The sequence below is a fragment of the Protomyctophum bolini genome (genome assembly GCF_963924005.1).
Source record: "Protomyctophum bolini genome assembly, chromosome: 4".
Taxonomy (NCBI): Eukaryota; Metazoa; Chordata; class Actinopteri; order Myctophiformes; family Myctophidae; genus Protomyctophum; species Protomyctophum bolini.
In genome coordinates this window covers 1,463,381-1,484,022 of record NC_137865.1, presented here as the reverse complement: position 1 = coordinate 1,484,022, position 20,642 = coordinate 1,463,381, and the positions used below count along the sequence as shown (strand labels likewise).

The 20,642-nt window shown below is 43.4% G+C and overlaps 1 protein-coding gene across 1 annotated transcript in view; it reads right to left on the bottom strand.

The window, feature by feature from the left end:
* The window catches only part of ano3 (anoctamin 3), a gene marked incomplete at its 3' end in the record, with an annotated part of 48,852 nt that extends 29,286 nt beyond the window's left edge, over positions 1–19,566 (bottom strand). The window contains exons 1-6 of the mRNA XM_080761627.1: positions 19,534–19,566; positions 16,713–16,813; positions 15,190–15,234; positions 12,313–12,447; positions 11,072–11,178; positions 1,383–1,438 (exon numbers count right to left, since the gene is read on the bottom strand). Coding sequence (XP_080617753.1) covers positions 1,383–1,438; positions 11,072–11,178; positions 12,313–12,447; positions 15,190–15,234; positions 16,713–16,813; positions 19,534–19,551 — 462 coding nt within the window. The 5' untranslated portion in view covers positions 19,552–19,566. The remainder of the gene's footprint in view (positions 1–1,382; positions 1,439–11,071; positions 11,179–12,312; positions 12,448–15,189; positions 15,235–16,712; positions 16,814–19,533) is intronic.
* Between the last annotated feature and the right edge of the window lie 1,076 nt (positions 19,567–20,642).

Sequence of the window (20,642 nt, the reverse complement as noted above, 5' to 3'; positions counted from 1 at the left end):
AATATTTTATATTAAAATGATATGCATTCGACATTCGATAGGTTTGAATGAGTTGAACCCACGTCACGTTTAAAGGACCACTTTTCAACCTATTCAACCCAAGTCTCTTATAATTGCTCCTCACTATAAAACCTTCATGATAAAACGCTCAGTCTGTGTATCATAGGAGGGACCTCATCGTTAGGCACATTAGATATTTTTTAAAGATCATTGTGAGAACGATGGCTTCCATGATCGAATTGCAACTTAATTAATTGCAATTTAATTGATGTCACTGGTCGACGGGTTTATGAACTGACCACAGCCCTCCAGTGAGACACATGACTGAGAAGAACAAAATGGTGATATTCTATCGTGAACATTAGTGAGGACCAAGGGGCCAGCTAAGCACTCCAATGTTGAAGCGCTGGGCCCTAGTGGTAAGAGGAAGGACTGCAGGCGGACCCGTGGATTCTTGACGAGGAAACCCCGTGCAACCGAGCGCTCAATGTTAAAGCCCAGCTGCACTTCCGCATTTGGACACCAAAATGTGGTGTCCAAATGCTGAATCAGCGAAAAAATGCGGAAATAGACGGTACTTCCGGCAGCCTTCCGGGTGCTTCAAAACGCCACTGAGCAACTTCCACTGACATGAATACCGGAGGGGGCGGAGCTTCGCGCCAGTTCAGTCTCTATCCTTTTAATACTCTATGGTGAGGACTGGAGTGACCAATAATACGTAATAAGTTAGGTTGAGAAGTGGTCCTTTAAAGGGACACTTCACCCCTTTTGCAACCAGGTCCTATTGACGTTTGAAAGACAAGAAACACTTTCTTGGGGTTTTCATGTGGGTAATATGTGTTTTTAGACATTTTAGTATTTCCAAGTGTCCATGATGTCATGGCTGAGCTCACTTACTTCCTGTACACTACATGTTGTCTCAGAAAGACAGCTCTCCCTCTATCCACAAGGAGGAGCAGTACACCAAAGCATTATTGGAAATGTAGTCCAGGAAGGACGTGGGTCTATGATGTCCTGGCCATATCATGGACACGTTGAAATACTAAAATATCTAAAAGCACACATTACCCTCATAAAACCCCCCAGGAAAGTGTTTCTTGTCTCCCAAACATCATTAAAATAAGATCTGGTTGCAAAAGGGGTGAACCCATTCTGGACGGGAACCCCTTTTGGTGTTTTAACTAAGCATTATGTTATACTTTAGCTATTGAAAAATAGCAGATCTACAAGCTCATAGCTATAGGTCTGCTATTTTTTTTTTAATCTTAAAAATGCGGCACAAATCTTTGACTATAATTATATTCTTTCAGAAGACTTTTTTATTTATTTCGACGTCAGGCCTAAATGGGTTAAGAAGAAGTGCAGAAAGCATGGCCTCTTACCTCGTGTGGAGGGAAGGCCGCCTCATAGGTCCCGTTCCCCAGTAAACGATTAATACCTGCAAGAACAACAGTAGTACATCAACACTACTCTAATAATACCTACAAGAACAACAGTAGTACATCAACACTACTCTAATAATACCTACAAGAACAACAGTAGTACATCAACACTACTCTAATAATACCTACAAGAACAACAGTAGTACATCAACACTATTCTAATAATACCTACAAGAACAACAGTAGTACATCAACACTACTCTAATAATACCTACAAGAACAACAGTAGTACATCAACACTACTCTAATAATACCTACAAGAACAACAGACAACAGTAGTACATCAAGACTACTATAATAATATCTACAAGAACAGTAGTAGCCTACATCAATGTAATAATACCTACAATAAGAACAGGAGTACATCAATGTGTTTTACAGTACAGTACAGTACAGTACAGTACAGTACAGTGTGCAGTGCTACAGTACAGTGCTTAGGAATCTGGAGGCCTGTTTCAAGACCAACTATGATATTATATATATTGTACGACCGTCAGTCAGTCATATTTCATGTAGTCTGTTTCTATAGCGAAAATGTAACTAATTCAGCAGTAGTAACAGTTGATTCTTCATATCCACATGAGTGAAACGGCCTGGATGATTTGCTTATTTTTCAATCACAGTTCTTGCATGAGGCGATCTGAAATTGGGGATTACAATGCAAATAAAAAAGTGCATGAACCAATATCTATACCGATATTGGCGTCAGACTTCGGTGCGCGATTACGCAGCAATTAACGACACATTTTACCCAGGTTATAAACAGAAAATAGGTGTAACTATAGAGAGCACGGCAGCGAGTGAGCGCATGAGAGAGAGAGAGAGAGAGAGAGAGAGAGAGAGAGAGAGAGAGAGAGGCACAGGCGGGGGGTTGACTGGCGCCTGATGGTCAGACGGAGCTCGGAGGCCCCCCTGAGAGTGGAGGCCCTCAATTGAAACTGGTGAGTACAGTGCAATACAGTATATAGGCTACAGTACACAGTAAATACCGAAACTAACAGGGTTTCTTTGGTTTAATTTGAGTTACTCTTATGTTTCTGCTACTGTACAAGAGAGAGACTTTAAGAGAGGTGTTGTAGCCAATTTGATGAATATGCACTGAGAATTTGACACTGACTGACAACCTGGGCGTAGGCGGGTTTCAGCCAATCAGGCAGTCTATTTGTATGTGTCACGGGTGCACAGCAGCAGGGATTTTGGGAAACGTCACAGGGAAGCCACACAGTTTTTCAACCGTGCGTGTTTTGTTTATTTTCAGTTGTTTTGAGTTATCTTTTGTTTATTTTTTGCCTTACTAGATATTGTTTATCCTATGCCTTATCCACCCCTGCAAACAAAATAAAACATTTCTAACTGCACTCAACGATACGACCTGATTTTCTGCCATCATCAATCACCACGCGTTGGAAAGAGCTTCACACACCATATCCCTCACTGGCATCCTTTCTATGAAAAGTGCCTTTACAAGAGGTTTAAGTCGAGCACCGTTTAAAGCCACAGTAGTTAATTGGCTCCAGGTGCCACATTTGTTCAGCAATGAACAATTTCATGGAGAAGAAAATGAGAATTGTGCGAGAATCGTGATCTCAATTCTTGCGGAGGAAAATCGAGATTCACAATAAGAGCAAGAATGGTGCACAACTACATGATTAGCCATGTTAATTGTTAATGAATGAGGAGTGGCTGAGAGGATGAGTTAGTGTGGAACTGACACAGGCACTATGACACAAGGACTTATTGGACACAGTGCCACCCATTACCCCCTTATCTTTTTTTTGCCATTTTTTGACTATTAAAAAAAGAAAAAATATATATAATATAGCATTTTCAAATAGCCGATCCACAAGCTCACAACCGATCGATATAGATCGGCTAGTTGAACTATTTAACCCATTGTCGGCGGGAACCCCTTTTGGTGTTTCAAGCATTCTGTTATACTTTAGCTATTGAAAAGTAGCAGATCTACAAGTTCATAGCGCACCACTGCTATTTTTGAAAAATCGTAAAAAATGCAGCACAAATCTTTGAATAGGTACATATTCTTTCAGAGGGAAAGTTAATTTTTTATTTCGACGTCAGGCCTAAATGGGTTAAACATGTTTTAATAATAGTAAAAAAAATGGCAAATACGTTTAGGGATAATGGGTAAGGGGTGGTGCAAGAGAGGGCCACCAGTGTCTGTTGACACGGTCACTATAGACATCACCATGAGCACTGGGACAGGCAGATGAGATGAGTCCATGAGTCCTCCATGCACTCCACGGGGTGCATACGTTTGTCAGACATACAAACAGTCCGTAACAGTTAGTTTACGACTAACCCGTGAAAGGTTAAAACTAACCCGTGGCAGGTTAAAACTAACCAGTGAGGTTTCGTTTAGGGTTGGGTTTTGGGTAGGGTGTCGGACTAATGCCTGTCAGACTGTTAGTATGTTGGACCAAACACACTTCACTAGCTGTAGCGTTAGCTGTAGCGTTAGCCTGACACCGTGTAATTGTTTCCGACGGTGCATTATTCAGACACCGCGTTCGTCCGACCCGCCATATTGCGAACCCTGTTCCCTATAGACATGTTGAGTATGGGTCCCCAGCATGTAGAAGCTGATGTTAGACATGTTGAGTATGGGTCCCCAGCATGTAGAAGCTGATGTTAGACATGTTGAGTATGGGTCCCCAGCATGTAGAAGCTGATGTTAGACATGTTAAGTATGGGTCCCCAGCATGTAGAAGCTGATGTTAGACATGTTGAGTATGGGTCCCCAGCATGTATAAGCTGATGTTAGACATGTTGAGTATGGGTCCCCAGCATGTAGAAGCTGATGTTAGACATGTTGAGTATGGGTCCCCAGCATGTAGAAGCTGATGTTAGACATGTTGAGTATGGGTCCCCAACATGTAGAAGCTGATGTTAGACATGTTGAGTATGGGTCCCCAGCATGTAGAAACTGCCGGATGCTAACTTGCATATGTTGAGCAATTTTCATAATATGTGACCATACCATTAAAAACCTATAGAAGACAAAAATATATATAAAAAAATCATCATGCTTTATGTAGCATGTGACATGTCAAACTAGGGCATTTTCATGATGCTGAATCCATTCCAAACATTAGTATTTCACAAAAAACACTCCTTGGGGGTTCATCACTCATCACACATGTGATGAGTCAGCACATTTGGGCAAGTGGCTATGGTCGTGTTTATGAAAATTGCTCAACATGTTGCTCATGCAAGTTAGCATCTGGCAGTTTCTACATGCTGGGGACCCATAGGGGGTGGAGGGGTGGTCCCGATGCAACGGTAGCCACGCCCCTCAGAACATACTCATAACAGACTTTATTTAAATAACTTTCCAAAAATAATATTATGACATGAGAAATGAGACTTTAAACTAGTGACTGGAAGTTTATTAAGGTAATACAGTCTAGGTGAAGTTGGGCCCAAATACATGGACCTCTATGGAGGTTTTTTGGGCCCAATGACAGCGCCACAACAGGCCATTATATGATTATATATCACCGAAAAGGTGGCCACCTCGTAAGGTGGGATTATATACGGCCGATTCCTACCCGGCCCACTGGGCCCACAGTGATTCCTGGGTATTTTGGGAATCTTTGTGAAGAGCTCTACACACACGCACACACACATACGCACCTTCCCAGGAGCTCACAGACTGGGAGAGCAACAGCCGGTCGCGCCGACCGTAATAATTAAGTAGCGACAGACAACAAAGAGGTGGAGCTGTTGGAAAATAATGGAGGACAAGTAACCAGCAGAACGACACACTCACACATTTTTACATTAGTGTGCGTGCGTGCGTGCGTTGGAGGGAGGGGGTATATTGACTCATTCACGCACAAAGGAGTGACATAAATCAATAGGAATGATTATGGGAAAAAATGTATACATGAACGACCCAATCATTCAGACTGAGAGGGGTTTTTCTCGACGTTATTTATCGACTAAATAACATCGAGAAAAATGTAGTCCTGAACTCAGAGTAATGGTCACCGCGTTGAAGTGTTAAACACAGCTGTAGCCAGGCGCGGAACTACCGGGGGCGGGAAGGGGGTTGGTGGTTTCCCCCCGGCCCGTGACTCCAGGGGGCCCCGGGGCTGTCGACGACCACACGGTCGACGACCACACAGCGTTACACAGTCTGACAGTCACTCACAGATATACCCATTCAAAGCGTTATCTCTCAGGGCGCTACAAATATATCTACACATCCATCTAAATTCACTTGAGAAATAAGACTAGTGTTGACTAATCATTACAAGTATAGCTCTTATTTTAGAGGAAGTCTGTGTCGGGTGTAGCCTACTTCCATGACAGACAGTTGTTTACAGACTGTAAACATTGATTAGAAGTGATGGCGGATTAAACACGTGGTTTTAGCAAAAGTTTATATTACCATTACGCTTTAGGAGTCAGGTTCGCCAGGGCCCGATCGTGCGGTCACCCCCCCCCCCCCTGGCTGTATAGCACTGAATGTAGTGCTCCATATTTATTTATTTTCGGCCCCCTGGCAGTGGACAACCCCTAAACGGCGGGCCTGACTGTGGCCAATGTACGTGGTCCCTGGTATGGCTATCCTGACGGCAGCAGACCCCTGACAACTGCATTAAGCAGTGGTGGAAAAAAGTGCTCATACTGCAATGTAAATGGTAAATGGTGCGTTCATATAGACTCTATATGAACGCACCATTTACCATTTACCTTTAACCAAGGCGCTTCACATAGATTGAGCATTGCAGTCATTCACACACACACACACACACATTCATACACCGATGGCGGAGAAAACCATGCAAGGCACCAACCTGTTCATCGCGAGCAATTAGTGGTTCAGTGTCTTGCTCAACACTTGCTCGACACTTCCACACTAACTCTGGGGGAGCCCAGGTTTGTAAACATCATACTTTTGACTTTTAGTTATTTTTCGTTTATTCGTGTCATGTGAAAGCAGGGAATCATAGTGACTTATTGGTTTTAGAGATAATGCTTATAGAGTAATGTCTTGCAGAAAACAGCGAGTTGAGAAAACAGGCTTGAAGGGGTCATTTCTGTGGACTCTAACATTACACCTAGCTACGTGTTTAAGCATTTATTTCATATTTACATTTTTTCAGCTCAGACATTTATTTCAAGGTTCAAGGTTCAAGGTTGTCTTTATTTCGTCTCCCTTGGGAGAAATTTGTCTTGGAGACAGGACCACAGCTGCATACATAAACATACGTATAATCACATAGACAGAGACATTACAGCAAAACAAAACAAATACACCCCTCGTGCATACCCCCCGTTAAGGTACCAATTACCCATTCAACATTTTTATAGAGAGAGGAATGAAAGAGTGTTTATATCTGTTGTACTTGCACTGTGGCATCCTGTATCTTCTTCCTGATCTCATTAATTCATATTCGGAATACAGAACATGTGAGGGGTCAGAGGTTATATATTCTTAGGGCCGATTCATACTCCTGTTTCGGCGCTGTAGTGCCGAAATGATTTCGGCTCGTCAGAAAATTTCAGTAGCACCGAAGAGCCGACTTTAGGACGGTACCCGCCCCCCCGAACCTCAAATGACGTCAAATTGTAGGCTCTACAGCGCCGAACCGACTTTTATTCGGCTCTAAAATAGGAGTATGAATCGACCCTTAGCTTGCCTTACTACAGTCTGTTCAAAAATGGCTTGGGGAGTCATCGGGGGGAAGACAGGCCCATGATCTTCCCAGCCATTTTCGCAACTCTTGCAACTTGAGCTTTATATTTCACAGTCAGGTTACCATACCAGCTGGATATTCCATATCTCAAGATAGATTCAATGCTAGCTCTATAGAAAATTAACATAATATTCAGGCTAACACCAAACAGCCTCAGTCTACGAAGAAAATGTAACCGCTGGTGTATTTTTGAACAGCAGGATTCAACATGTATGTGCCAGCTCATATCTTGGTCAATCTGCACTCCCAGATATTTATAGGAGGAGACCTGTTTGATGTCATTATCGTGAACCTTGATCAAGGTATGGTCTCCTATGGACCTCGGATCCACAATGATCTCCTCTGTTTTATCAGTGTTGATCATTACATAGTTTCTATCACACCATTCAACAAATCTGCCTACTCCAGTTGTATGGCTGAGAATGTCAGATTTGCTTGTAAGAAGACTGAGTATGACAGTGTCATCTGAAAACTTGATCACGTATTGATTAGAGTATGAGCTGACACAATCATTCGTATACAGTGTGAACAGGAGCGAGGAACTAACAGTTCCTTGTGGAACCCCTGTGCTGCTGCGTGCCTCCTCAGAGAGAACACTGTTAAACCTGACCCTCTGTGGTCTCTTAGACAAAAAAGAAAAATACCATTTAATTATCCACGGATTAACATCTAGTAAAGCTAGTTTACGTAGCAGTATATCTTGGTGGATACAATTAAAGGCGGAGCTGAAATCAATGAAAAGCAGTCTGGCATATGCCACGGTGCTCTCAAGGTGTTTCAGGATATAGTGTGCTACAGTAGCAATTGCGTCCCCGGTACTTCGTTTCCTTGAATAGGCAAACTGGAATTGATCTAGACTAGGTTCTACTTCTTTACGAAGTAACTCAGTGAGAATTATTTCTAATGACTTAACAACATTTGATGTTATGGCCACAGGCCTGTAGTCATTATTTCCATAGTTCCGGCACTGTATGAGAGTCTAGAGAGAACTGAAACAGTTTGTTCAGACATGCTCTACTATGAGGCTGTGCTAATGAAAAAAATAAAAAAAACAATAAAGTTTTTCTCCTATCCTGAACAGTTAGTCTTGCCACCATGACTGTCTCTGTATCAAAAAGAGTCACATATATCTGTCTGTCAGTCCGTCCACTACTATGGTTATAAATAACAACATATATCTGTCCGTCAGTCCGTCCACTATGGTCATAACATTAGTCCGAAGGTTCATTGGTCCGAAATTACTATCCCTATCTCTAACCCTAACCTAAACCTAACCGCAAGCACGGGAGCAAACCTAAACCTAACCGCAAGCACGGGAGCAGTGCATGTTCGGACAAACGGGACTTCGGATCTATGGGTAGTCCCCCATAACAACATATATCTGTCCGTCAGTCTGTCCACTACTATGGTCATAACAACATCTGTCCGTCAGTTTGTCCACTACCTTGGTTATAACAACATATATATGTCTGTCAGTCCGTCCACTAGGCCTACTATGGTCGTAAACAAGATATTCACCACAGAATGAGCTCTCAGTGGATCAATCCTATTGGTCAGTGAGTGACCCCTTGACCTTTAGTCTGGTGCTACGCTTATCGGAAACCAGGAACTTCCGATCAGCCTAAAATGTAAGCACCATGACATGAGTCCAGTCCACCCATCCATCCATCCATCCAGGCGGGACTTGATCACCCTCCTATGGCGATTATAATACAAATAAAAAAGCACACTAACCCATGGACAATATTGCCCTCTACCGATATTGACGTCAGACTTCAATGGCAGTAACATTAGCGATTTGTCACAATCAGTTGATGCTTCACATCCATATGAGTCTAGCCTCGGAAACCCAGACGTTTTTATTTACAGGGAGAAAAAAATTTGTCTGGGACCGAGTCCACTTCAATTCGGCATAGAGTAGCGCAAACGTCGATCACTCTCTGCTGATTTCTGATCGGCTGCACCTTTGTTAAATTGACGCACACACGTACACACACACACTGCACACTCCTCTCTCTCTCTCTGTCGCTCTAATTAATCAGTCTCATGTCGTGCAGCTGCGTCTAGATTATCCCGGCAGATCCTGCCTATGCCATAGAAAGGGTCATTGACCCAGCTTGACTGAGGAACTGCCATTGGATTTTCTGTAATTTTCTTTGATTATTTCATGTCAAGCAGAGATTCATAGCTTCAAATTGACATATTGTTTGTTCAATTTGACCACAACAGTGATATGGCTTCTAGAGTGATCTCTTGCAGAGAAACAGGGTTGAGAAAACAGGCCTGAAAGGTTCACTTCTGTGGACTCTAACATTACACCCAGCTACATGTTTAAGCATATATGTATTCACATGTCGATTTCAGCTCTGACATTTATTTCAATTCCAAGTATGTGAAGATTCTGCCCTGTGCTATTATTAACTCATTTTGGATTAAAAATACAAAATAAATGCAGTTTTACACTTCTGGTGAAAAGTTGGAGACTGCAGAATTCAGAATGGGGGTAACTCGCAACTCGGGTAGGATGTGTAAATGACATCATACCGTACGTTATTGCTGGTTTTGGATATACAGTAAGTAAGATAATTAACACCCCAAAACGCACAGGGGTATTTAGGACTATTAAATCAGAGCGCCCAGTGTTTTGCAGCTACGGAGGTAGCACAAGGCGTCATCTTGGATGTAGCTAGATGAAGCCAAAACACCCCCGAGGCGACCGACAACAACAACGGGAAGTATCCACACTTTTCCTGGGCTGTGTGTGCTCCAGTTCCCGTCGATTTGATCCAATGAAAGCCAATGAAACTGGTCAGATGACCAATGATATCCAATGAAATCAACAGGAACTGGAGCACACACAGCCCAGGAAAAGTGTGGATATGATTACTTCTAACGCGACTAGCGACGGGGCCGCAATATGGGCCGTACAAAAAACATAATCTTTGGTTTAGAATTGGACGGATTGATTTAGAAGATCAAGAGTTATTCACGTTTGAAGACGTTTCCTCTCATCCACTAAAACGGAGGGGGACCACTTTGGATGACGTCCCAACTGGGAATGACATCGAAATGCTGCCCAACGGGCGCTCCCAGCCCGTGGGGCGGTGCGCTCGGTTGTGATATGATTGGCGGAACGCTCCGCCATAAGGAATGTAGGATCAATCGCTATCAAACCCGATCACTGATTTCAATTTTTTCATTATTGTTTTGGCTCTGCTTTTCCTTCTTTAGCGATCCTAGACCGGGTTGCGTAACCTCGCCTCCGTCCGCATCCCATTATACAGTCTGGCTAAAAGCTGAATAACTCCTAATCTACGGAGCTCTCCGTGGTTTGGATAAAATGCGCGATGTTCAGAGGTCTTTGCTGATTATCCGGTGGTTTAGATGGAAACATTGGCGCTTTCTAGAGCAAGGATGGCTTCATTTTAGCTCGCTAGCATTGACGCTAATTATTTAGCATCAACAACGGAAGCCCAAACAGCATGGTGTGTCCAGCGTGTGTTACACTGAAAATTGTTTTGGCAGTCTGTGGTTGGTTCTGCGTCCAGCAGGTGGCTGTATATGAGTTAATGTTCCGTCCTGTGATTAATCTCCGTCCTGGGCGACGAGCGGGATTATTTGACAGGACGGAGACCTCCGTTTATGCCACTCGGAGTGCTAACACTACACGGAACGAGGAGATGGAATGAATGGATGGATGGATGGATGGATGGATGAGAACAGAAATAACTACATCTATCACACATACATTCACCATGATTGCTCCGTGGACAGTGAACAGTTTTTTTTTTAAACAACAGAGGGTTGTTTTAAAAGCCATGTTTGTTTCATTGTGTAGAATTATGTTCTGACTTATATTAATAACAACAACAACAACAACAATGATAATGACAGCATTCCTACCGATCTTGGACTTGCCGTCCTCATACTTGGTGCGCTGCAGTACATGGTGGACTATCCTGCTTCTGGTGGAGTTGGAGAAGAACGTCTTTCTGTTGCTGATGCTGAAGCTGTAGAGAAGAGACCCAAAACAACCTGAATTATGTTAATGACGACCCAACACAACCTGCATTATGTTAATGATATGTTAATGACGACCCAACACAACCTGCATTATGTTAATGAAGACCCAACACAACCTGCCTTATGTTAATGATCTGTAAATGAAGACCCAACACAACCTGCATTATGTTAATGATATGTAAATGAAAACCCAACACAACCTGCATTATGTTAATGAAGACCCAACACAACCTGAATTATGTTAATGAAGACCCAACACAACCTGCATGATGTTAATGAAGACCCAACACAACATGCATTATGTTAATGAAGACCCAACACAACCTGTATTATGTTAACGAAGACCCGACACAACCTGCATTATGTTAACGAGACCCAACACAACCTGCATTATGTTAACGAAGACCCAACACAACCTGCATTATGTTAATGAAGACCCAACACAACCTGCATTATGTTAACACCTAGAACGCAGTTTATTTATATGAAAACGGATCGCATGGCTACACAGCCTGGCGCCTGTTGGGCAATCCTCGATTTTGCGTAAGAGTGAGACGTCATCGAAAAACTCCCTCCCCTTAACTCCCCCCTTAAAACATTAATAACTCGCAATCTAAATAATCCTGTCTAATTATGGAAAAAAAAGTTAGACGGCCCTCCGCGGTCCAGTCGCTAGTCGCGATAGATTTATTCTTATCTCCCGTTGTTGTCGATCGATTCTAGAGTGGTGTTGCTATCGTTAGCTGCTACACACACATTCACAACAACATCCAGTCCGTCGGTAAAAGTGGTCCGTGTTTATAAATCGACCGGGCGCTATAATGTAATGCATTAAATAACCCTGGGTGTTCTGGGTGTTAATGAAGACCCAACACAACCTGCATTTACGTTACAACCATAGAGCAGTGCCCGTTGGGCCACTGGCCTACTTTGGAACGATGCATGACCCAGTAATTATGTCTGTGTCCCTTTTATGCCCCTTATATGGAGTCCCCTGTCAGGCATGCCCTGCACAAATATAGAGTCTGTGAAGATGTCAGAATGATGTCAGAATCGGCCAGCTCCGTGCATGCGTGCGTGTGTATGTATTAACTGGTGCGTGCGTGTGTGTGTGTATTAACTGGTGCATGCGTGCTCGGCTGAAGGGCGCGGTGTAACAGTCGCTCTCCTCCAGGTCAGGCATCGCCTCCTTGTCCAGCTTCATGGGGTTTCTGGGCAGCCAGGAGCGGAGCTGACACCACCGCCGATGGAACCTGCTGCAGTACACAAACACACACACACACGCACGCACGCACGCACGCACGCACGCACGCACGCACGCACGCACGCACGCACGCACGCACACACACACACACACACACACACACATACACATACACGCACGCACACGCTCACACATACACACACACACACACACGCAATTTACAATTAAGGCATTTAGCAGACGCTATTAATCCAGAGCGATTTACATTAAGCAAGAACAAAAAGCATGGCAATACATAAAAACTAGGGCTGCGAATCTTTAGGTGTCCCACGATTCGATTCGATTCCGATTCTTGGGGTGACGATTCGATTCAAAAACGATCTTTTCGATTTTTCCGATTCTCGATTCAAAAAAGATTTTTTTCGATTCTAAAGCAGTTTTTTTTTAAATTAAAAACAATTAAATAGAATTTTACTAATTTTACTAACGTATTTTCTTTTTACTAAATGTACTCTGCTTTCATGCCAGAAGACTGGAGTCTTCTGGCATGAAAGCAGAGTACATTTAGTAAAAAGCTTGTATAATTGTAAAGGTTTTATCAACTGAATGATTTAAACACACAAAGGTTAAATCCAAGAGTAAGAACATGTCTCATGTATTTAGCTTGCACAAATTTGAACCAGTACAAAAGTTACAAAATCTCTTCTCACTCAATACCAGAACAATACATTAGTATTAAAACAGGTGTAAAATAAATACAATTGGCAGGCTTAGCTTAGCTGGTAGTAAATGCACTATGCAGAAACCCAGGCCATAATGCATTGCATGCACAGGTACATTTGTGAAAAAAAAGATTTTTTTTTTTTTTTTTTTTTATTATTATTTTTTTTTTAGAAAAATCGATTTTTGGAAAATGAGAATCGATTCTGAATCGGACGGCATTAGTATCGCGATTCTAACTCGAATCGATTTTTTTTGACAGGCCTAATAAAAACATACATAAAAAGTAGTTATCATGAAACATGTGTAAGATAAGAACGTAACAGTGGAATATACTGATATCTATATAATGAAACTGTATAAAACTATACATATATAATATACTATACCATATACAGACTAGACACACACACACACACACACACACACACACACACACACAAGTAAGTCAGTGACTCGCCTGTTTTAAAATATCAATATCAATAATGCAATGTAGAAGTACTCTCTGCTACAAGTATAAGTCCGAAGGTATTGGCATCAAAATAAACTTAAAAATAACATGCAGGGGCGGTTTGTAGCTCCACATAAATGGATAGGTCACCAATGTGTGTAGTAGTGTAACCCATTAAGACCGATCAGATTCTGAAAAATGTCAAAATCAGTTTTCTATATCAGTACGGTTCTCAAACTATTCTGGGACCCCCCAGAAGCAAAGATGAGTAAAACATGTTTTGCTGTGAAAGAATAACAATTATATTCAAAGGTTTGTGCCACATTTTCACGATTTTTCAAATATGTATTGTATTGTATACTTTATTAGTCTCCCGAGGAAGAAATTTGTCTTAGACAAAGGGCCCGCATGAGGCAAGATAGAAGCAGATATACTAAGCACATAGTTTGGGCACTCGGTACCACGCTATGAGCTTGTATAGCTGTCATTTTTCAATATCTACAGTATAAAATAATGGTTAAAAGTGACAGATGCGTTCCACGGCTTGACACATTTGATTCGTGTATACTTGTGTATTCGTGTATACTCGTCCTACTAAATAATTACGCGAGGAGCGTTTGAACCCATATACTGCCTCCTGCTGGACGCAGAGCCAACTGTAGACTGCCGAGCCGATTTCAATGTAGCACACGCTGGACTGACATCCTGTCTGGAGGGTCCATCTTTAATGCTAAATAAATACCGTCAATACTAGCGAGCTAAAATGAGACCATCCTTACTCTAGAAAGTGCCAATGTTTCCATCTAAACCACCGGGTAATCAGCAAAGACCTTCGAACATCACGCATTTTATCCAAACCATGGAGAGCTCCGTAGATTTAGAGTTATTCAGCTTTTTGTATGATGGGAGGTGGACGGCAGCACGGTTGCGCAATCCGGTCTGGGATCGCTAAACAAGGAAAGGACAAGCCAATAATAAAAAAGAAATCAGCGATCCGGTTTGATATCAATAATAAATCTTATCAGACGGAACATTACGCCAGAAGCAGTTGCTGGTTGGATTCCTTCTGACGGAACGCTCCGCCACGAGCAGTAAAAGCGTTAACAGCAATTTTCCGGAAGTGCATTATTTGTCAATGGGACCCGACGGCAACTATACTGGCGATAGCAGGCAAACAGGTCATAGTCGAAAAGTGGGCGGAGGAACGTCGCCCGAAAACATTGTACGGCGATAGGGGGCGATTAGGCGATAGCCAATGAAATTCATGTGTCACTCGCCGTTGTTGCACGGTTGCTAGGGCCTCGTCTGCACTGCGTCTGCGCGACCAACCACATTAGCTTCTGTATTAGCCGCAGTATTTTGCATGCTCTTTTCTCTGAAACTACGCCACTGTCAGTGGTTTTGAACATATCGCCGATGTTCCGAAGTCATTTCTTATTATCCGGTGATGGCGATTGGAACATTGTCGTTTTGTAGGATGGACCTCGCCTTAGCTCGCTAGCATTGGCGCTATTGCTTTTAGCATCCACGATGGCATCCAAAACCAGACGTGCCACCGCTTTTGTCCACCAGGTGGCACTCATTGTGTTAATGGGTTAAGGTATGGTACAGACTTGTATTTACCTGCTCATGGTCTTGCCCTTCCAGTCTGTGAAGTAGGATTTCTTCCTGAAAACAACAATTAATTTAACCACGGATTCAGCCCAAAACTCATCAACCTAATTTGACTTATGACATTTTAAAACAGTAATCCTGCTGTTTTTAAGCATCCAATCTAATTCACTTCATTATCAAGTCCCTGACCTTGTGTACATTTCATCTTTTTTGGCAACCTCTTCACACAAATGAGTGTGAAAGCCTTTGAGTCAAAAGGTTCAATCGAAATACACCACGTTTTGTGACATCTTAACCCATACCCTAAATCGTGGCACTCCATCTTCAACACTGGATACTTGTAATAGTAATGTTGGCTAACAACAGTGTTGTTTTTGGCAGCACATTTTGATTTTAGTTTCAGTCATAGCCTCTTGAACAGTTTTCACTTAGTTTTAGTCACATTTTACTCACCTGGAATGTGTTTCCGTGTTAGTCTACTTTTAGTCAACTAAATGTCATGCGATTTTAGTCGACTAAATCTACAGTTGATTTAGTCTAACTAAAATGTTTGTTTTTTTGGTTGGCCTTGATGCCGTCGTATTGACTGATTTTACACTTGCAGGCTCTCAGTCAAATCTGGTCACAGATCGTTGAGATCCTATCAGGGCGTGTGCAAATCTCTGCCACGACCCGCCCCCTCTAGACCAGAAACCTTACACATTAGCTCAGGCTACCGAAGTCCTGACGTGACGTCTCTCGCTCATCCCCTGGCTTGCTCGAAGGAATGTCTCTATGGAGAATAACATATCGGTGGTCCAAAACAAACAAATTGTCTCTGCGATATTGTCAGGTGTGTGGCTCTGTATTGTTTACGATAGACAGTCACTCGTATTTGATACAGTCTGTGTTTCTGGTGAAAGTTTTACTCATTTGGCGGCGGTAATAGTATCTTTTCTCACGTCAGTTGATTCGCCATATCCACATGAGTCAAACCGCCGGGAACATTTGTTTATCTTTGGAACACAGTTCTTAGTTGTCACGATTAGAACACAATACATACATAAAAAAGGTCTATGGGAGATTGAATGGGGGAAAAAAACTGCAAACTGCGTAGGATGTGAAATGACGTCAGACTTTGGCGCTCTATAGGTCGGGGCCATTCGGCTCATAGGGTAACATTTCCACCGGACAATTTGGGCACGGGTCCGAGATATCGTAGCACCCGTGAAGACCTCTCGACAGGATACAATAGCATAAGCATGCAGTATTTGAGGCGGCTCACAATGCTTCGCATCGCGACGCATTGTGAGCTTGTAGATCTGCTATTTCCAAATGGCCTAAATTAATATAGAGCTGAAGTGGTTAATGTATGTTTTGTAATAATAATAATAATAATACAAGTTTTGTAATAATAATAAAACATTTCAAAGTAGCAAATGATTAGTGAAAGTACAATATTCGCCTCTGAGATGTAGTGGAGTATAAAGTAAAATAAATTGGAAATACTACCAATAAGTTAAGTATACTTAAGTAAATGTACTTCTAGTTACCTGAAGGGCATGCGTATGTTCATCTGCTCTGCATATTTGCACAGGGTTTCCCAGGGAGCGTGGATCTTCACAAACATGATGTCGTTGTTGGTCAACGAAGGCTAGCGAGGACAACACGCACCCACGCACACACACACACACACACACACACACACACACACACACAGGAGCTCAACACAGCACAGTGGTAAACGTGTGGCTCCCAGGCGTTCAGTTGCGTCTGTGTGTCATCATGGTGTTAAAAGAAACAAGCATGTGACACATTCTAAAAGACAAAATACATCAGAACAGAGACAATACTAGACTGCACTCGGGCGAGGTGCCACATTGCGCCCTGTGCAGAGCAGGTGATGTCTGCTGTGTTTGTGTATCAACACATTTTTTTGCCATCACCCCGGGATACGTAGCCTGGCTCCAGCCCTGAATCGCTAGCCACGCCAAATAAGAAAATATGTTCTGGCGAGGTCTGGAGTCTCTGCCTACGGCGAGGTTGGTGTCGTTCAGAAATCCGATCACAGCAGCTGATTGGCCATCAGCCCCGTCACTCGACGACAAACGTGGCTGCCCCCACTGCGGAGACTCACGACCGTATCAATCTGGCTATTAAATCGGCGAATGATTAATAGTTTCTTTACGGAAACGACAGGTTTTATAAACATCATCCGACATATTTCACTGCTTTTGTTCACATGCTAGTAGCGCTCGTTGGCTGTGGTTTGTTTGGTTAGCAAACGGGTTAGCCATATAGCCTCATGACTGACAACAACGTCATCTGCTTTCCTACTATTCTGATTGGTTGGTATGAACCAATCAACGAAGACAACGCCCATCCCATAAACTGCTGCCGTTGGGAGGGCTTTCAGTCTGAATAATGAAGTGAAACGAAATGAAAATTCAGACTGAGTGTCAGGCTACGGGATACGTACAGTACGCTATGCATATGGTGTGTTAACAGGCACCATGGTTTCTGTCAAGTCCTACTTCTGTTCACATTCAAAGGGCATAAAGGAGATAACTTTCCAACTCAATTCAACTTTTATTTCCTGGCTTTTACCCTGTTTATTGGCCTCACTTGTTGATTGGTTGGTTGGTTGGTTGGTTGGTTGGTTCAGTAATTAGTTATTAGTTGTGAAGAGAAAACTAAAGTTAACAACAAATTATAGTATTCCTTTTAAACAACGTAATTAATGTTTTTCAAACAACTCCTGTTTTTAAACCTTTAAATGTCTATTAAACAAGTAAATTGTTAAAAGTCAACATTTAGAATTCATGAAACCATTAAATTGCATAAAGAATAATAATAATAAATAAAATAAATAGCTGATCTACAAGCTTGTAGATTGGCTCTTTTTCCACATAAATCCGTTTTAACATGGTTCGGTGAAATCCAGTGCCGTCTCTATTATTTATGACTCTCTGGTGGGCGAGTCCCAGGTACTGCAGCAATAATTTGTTTTCGAGCTATATGCTGCGAACAATATCTGGCCACATATATGCATACCCACCCAGGCACATATCCACCCACAGACACCCAGCCACCGAGGCACATATCTACCCACAGACACCCAGCCACCCAGGCACATATCTACCAACAGACACCCAGCCACCAAAGCACATATCTACCCACAGACACCCAGCCACCGAGGCACATATCTACCCACAGACACCCAGCCACCCAGGCACATATCTACCGACAGACACTCAGCCACCGAGGCACATATCTACCGACAGACACCCAGCCACCCAGACACATACCCACCCACAGACACCCAGCCACCCAGGCACATATCTACCCACAGACACCCAGCCACCCAGGCACATATCTACCCACAGACACCCAGCCACCTAGGAACATATCTACCCACAGACACCCAGCCACCCAGGCACATATCTACCGACAGACACCCAGCCACCTAGGAACATATCTACCGACAGACACCCAGCCACCCAGGAACATATCTACAGACAGACACCCAGCCACCCTGGCACATATCTACCCACAGACACCCAGCCACCGAGGCACATATCTACCCACAGACACCCAGCCGCCGAGGCACATATCTACCCACAGACACCCAGCCACCTAGGAACATATCTACCGACAGACACCCAGACACATACCCACCCACAGACACCCAGCCACCCAGGCACAGATCTACCCACAGACACCCAGCCACCGAGGAACATAATCTACAGACAGACACCCAGGCACATATCTACCGACAGACACCCAGCCACCCAGGCACATATCTACCGACAGACACTCAGCCACGAGGCACATATCTACCGACAGACACCCAGCCACCCAGACACAAACCCACCCACAGACACCCAGCCACCCAGGCACATATCTACCCACAGACACCCAGCCACCCAGGCACATATCTACCCACAGACACCCAGCCACCTAGGAACATATCTACCCACAGACACCCAGCCACCCAAGCACATATCTACCGACAGACACCCAGCCACCTAGGAACATATCTACCGACAGACACCCAGCCACCCAGGAACATATCTACAGACAGACACCCAGCCACCCTGGCACATATCTACCCACAGACACCCAGCCACCGAGGCACATATCTACCCACAGACACCCAGCCACCGAGGCACATATCTACCCACAGACACCCAGCCACCTAGGAACATATCTACCGACAGACACTCAGACACATACCCACCCACAGACACCCAGCCACCCAGGCACAGATCTACCCACAGACACCCAGCCACCGAGGAACATAATCTACAGACAGACACCCAGGCACATATCTACCGACAGACACCCAGCCACTATCCGTGCGTGTGTCTATACCTCCTTCTCCAGCATCATGCCTTCGGCGCGGAGGTTCTTCTCGAAGGTGCATCTCTTCTCCACCTGCGGACTGGACTTCTTATAGACCAGGATGTAGTCGATGCGCTTCTTCCCGTCTCGGAAGAGCAACCCAGAGGGCGTGTGGACCGGACTCTTCCGCTGTGGGAGGAGTTAGTATAGTTTAAACCCATTTAGACCTATACGTTTGATTCTACAAATGTCTTCTAAGTCAGGGGTTCTCAACCTTTTCTGGCTGGGGACCCCCGGAAATGCTTTGGCCATGTCACCAATACAAACTGACTGCAAGAATAACCTTACAGTATATCATAAATGAATACTAAGACCAGATATAATCATTAAGGAAAGTTTGTTTGTTTTGAAATTAATTTGGCGACCCCCCAAAATAATTTGGCGACCCCCTGGAGGGGTTTTTAGAAAAACCTATGTTTCTATGTGAGTGGTTCTCAGACATTTTCATGTCAAGGACCCCCAAAAATGATATGTAATTGGCCACCGACCCTCATCAGAAACTATGTTGTTCCAGGGACTCCAGGAGCAAAGATTTGAGTTAAAAATGTTCGCTCTGAAAGAATATATTCAAAGATTTGTGACACATTTTCGCGATTTTCTAAAATAGCAGACCTACAAGCTACGAGCTTGTAGATCTACTATTTTTCAATGGCTAAAGTATAACATAATGCTTAGAACACCGAAAGGGTTTCCCCGCCCAAAATGGGTTTGGCGACTTTGATGATGGAGAGGGTCAATATATTTCCACTACTCACTCCAGAGGGCGACTATACATTTCCACAAAAATAGCCTAAACGCACGCGGAAGCCACGGGTGATTTGTAACCCAAAGCACAGGTGATTTGTAACTGGCAACGCATGTCTGGGAGCAACGGTGAGGATGACTGTTTGGTAATATTGTTGGTATATGTCTGATAAACGTGCCTCCAGTCTGGCCTGTCGTGTCACCGTGGGTTTCGGTTTCTGGTTTAAGGACTGCAGTGTTTTGTACCATGCAATTGTATGTATGTAAGTACAGAACAAAGAATGTTGCTTGCTTTCACCATCTTTGTTGAAGAAGAGTCTGGGCCTTGGGCTATA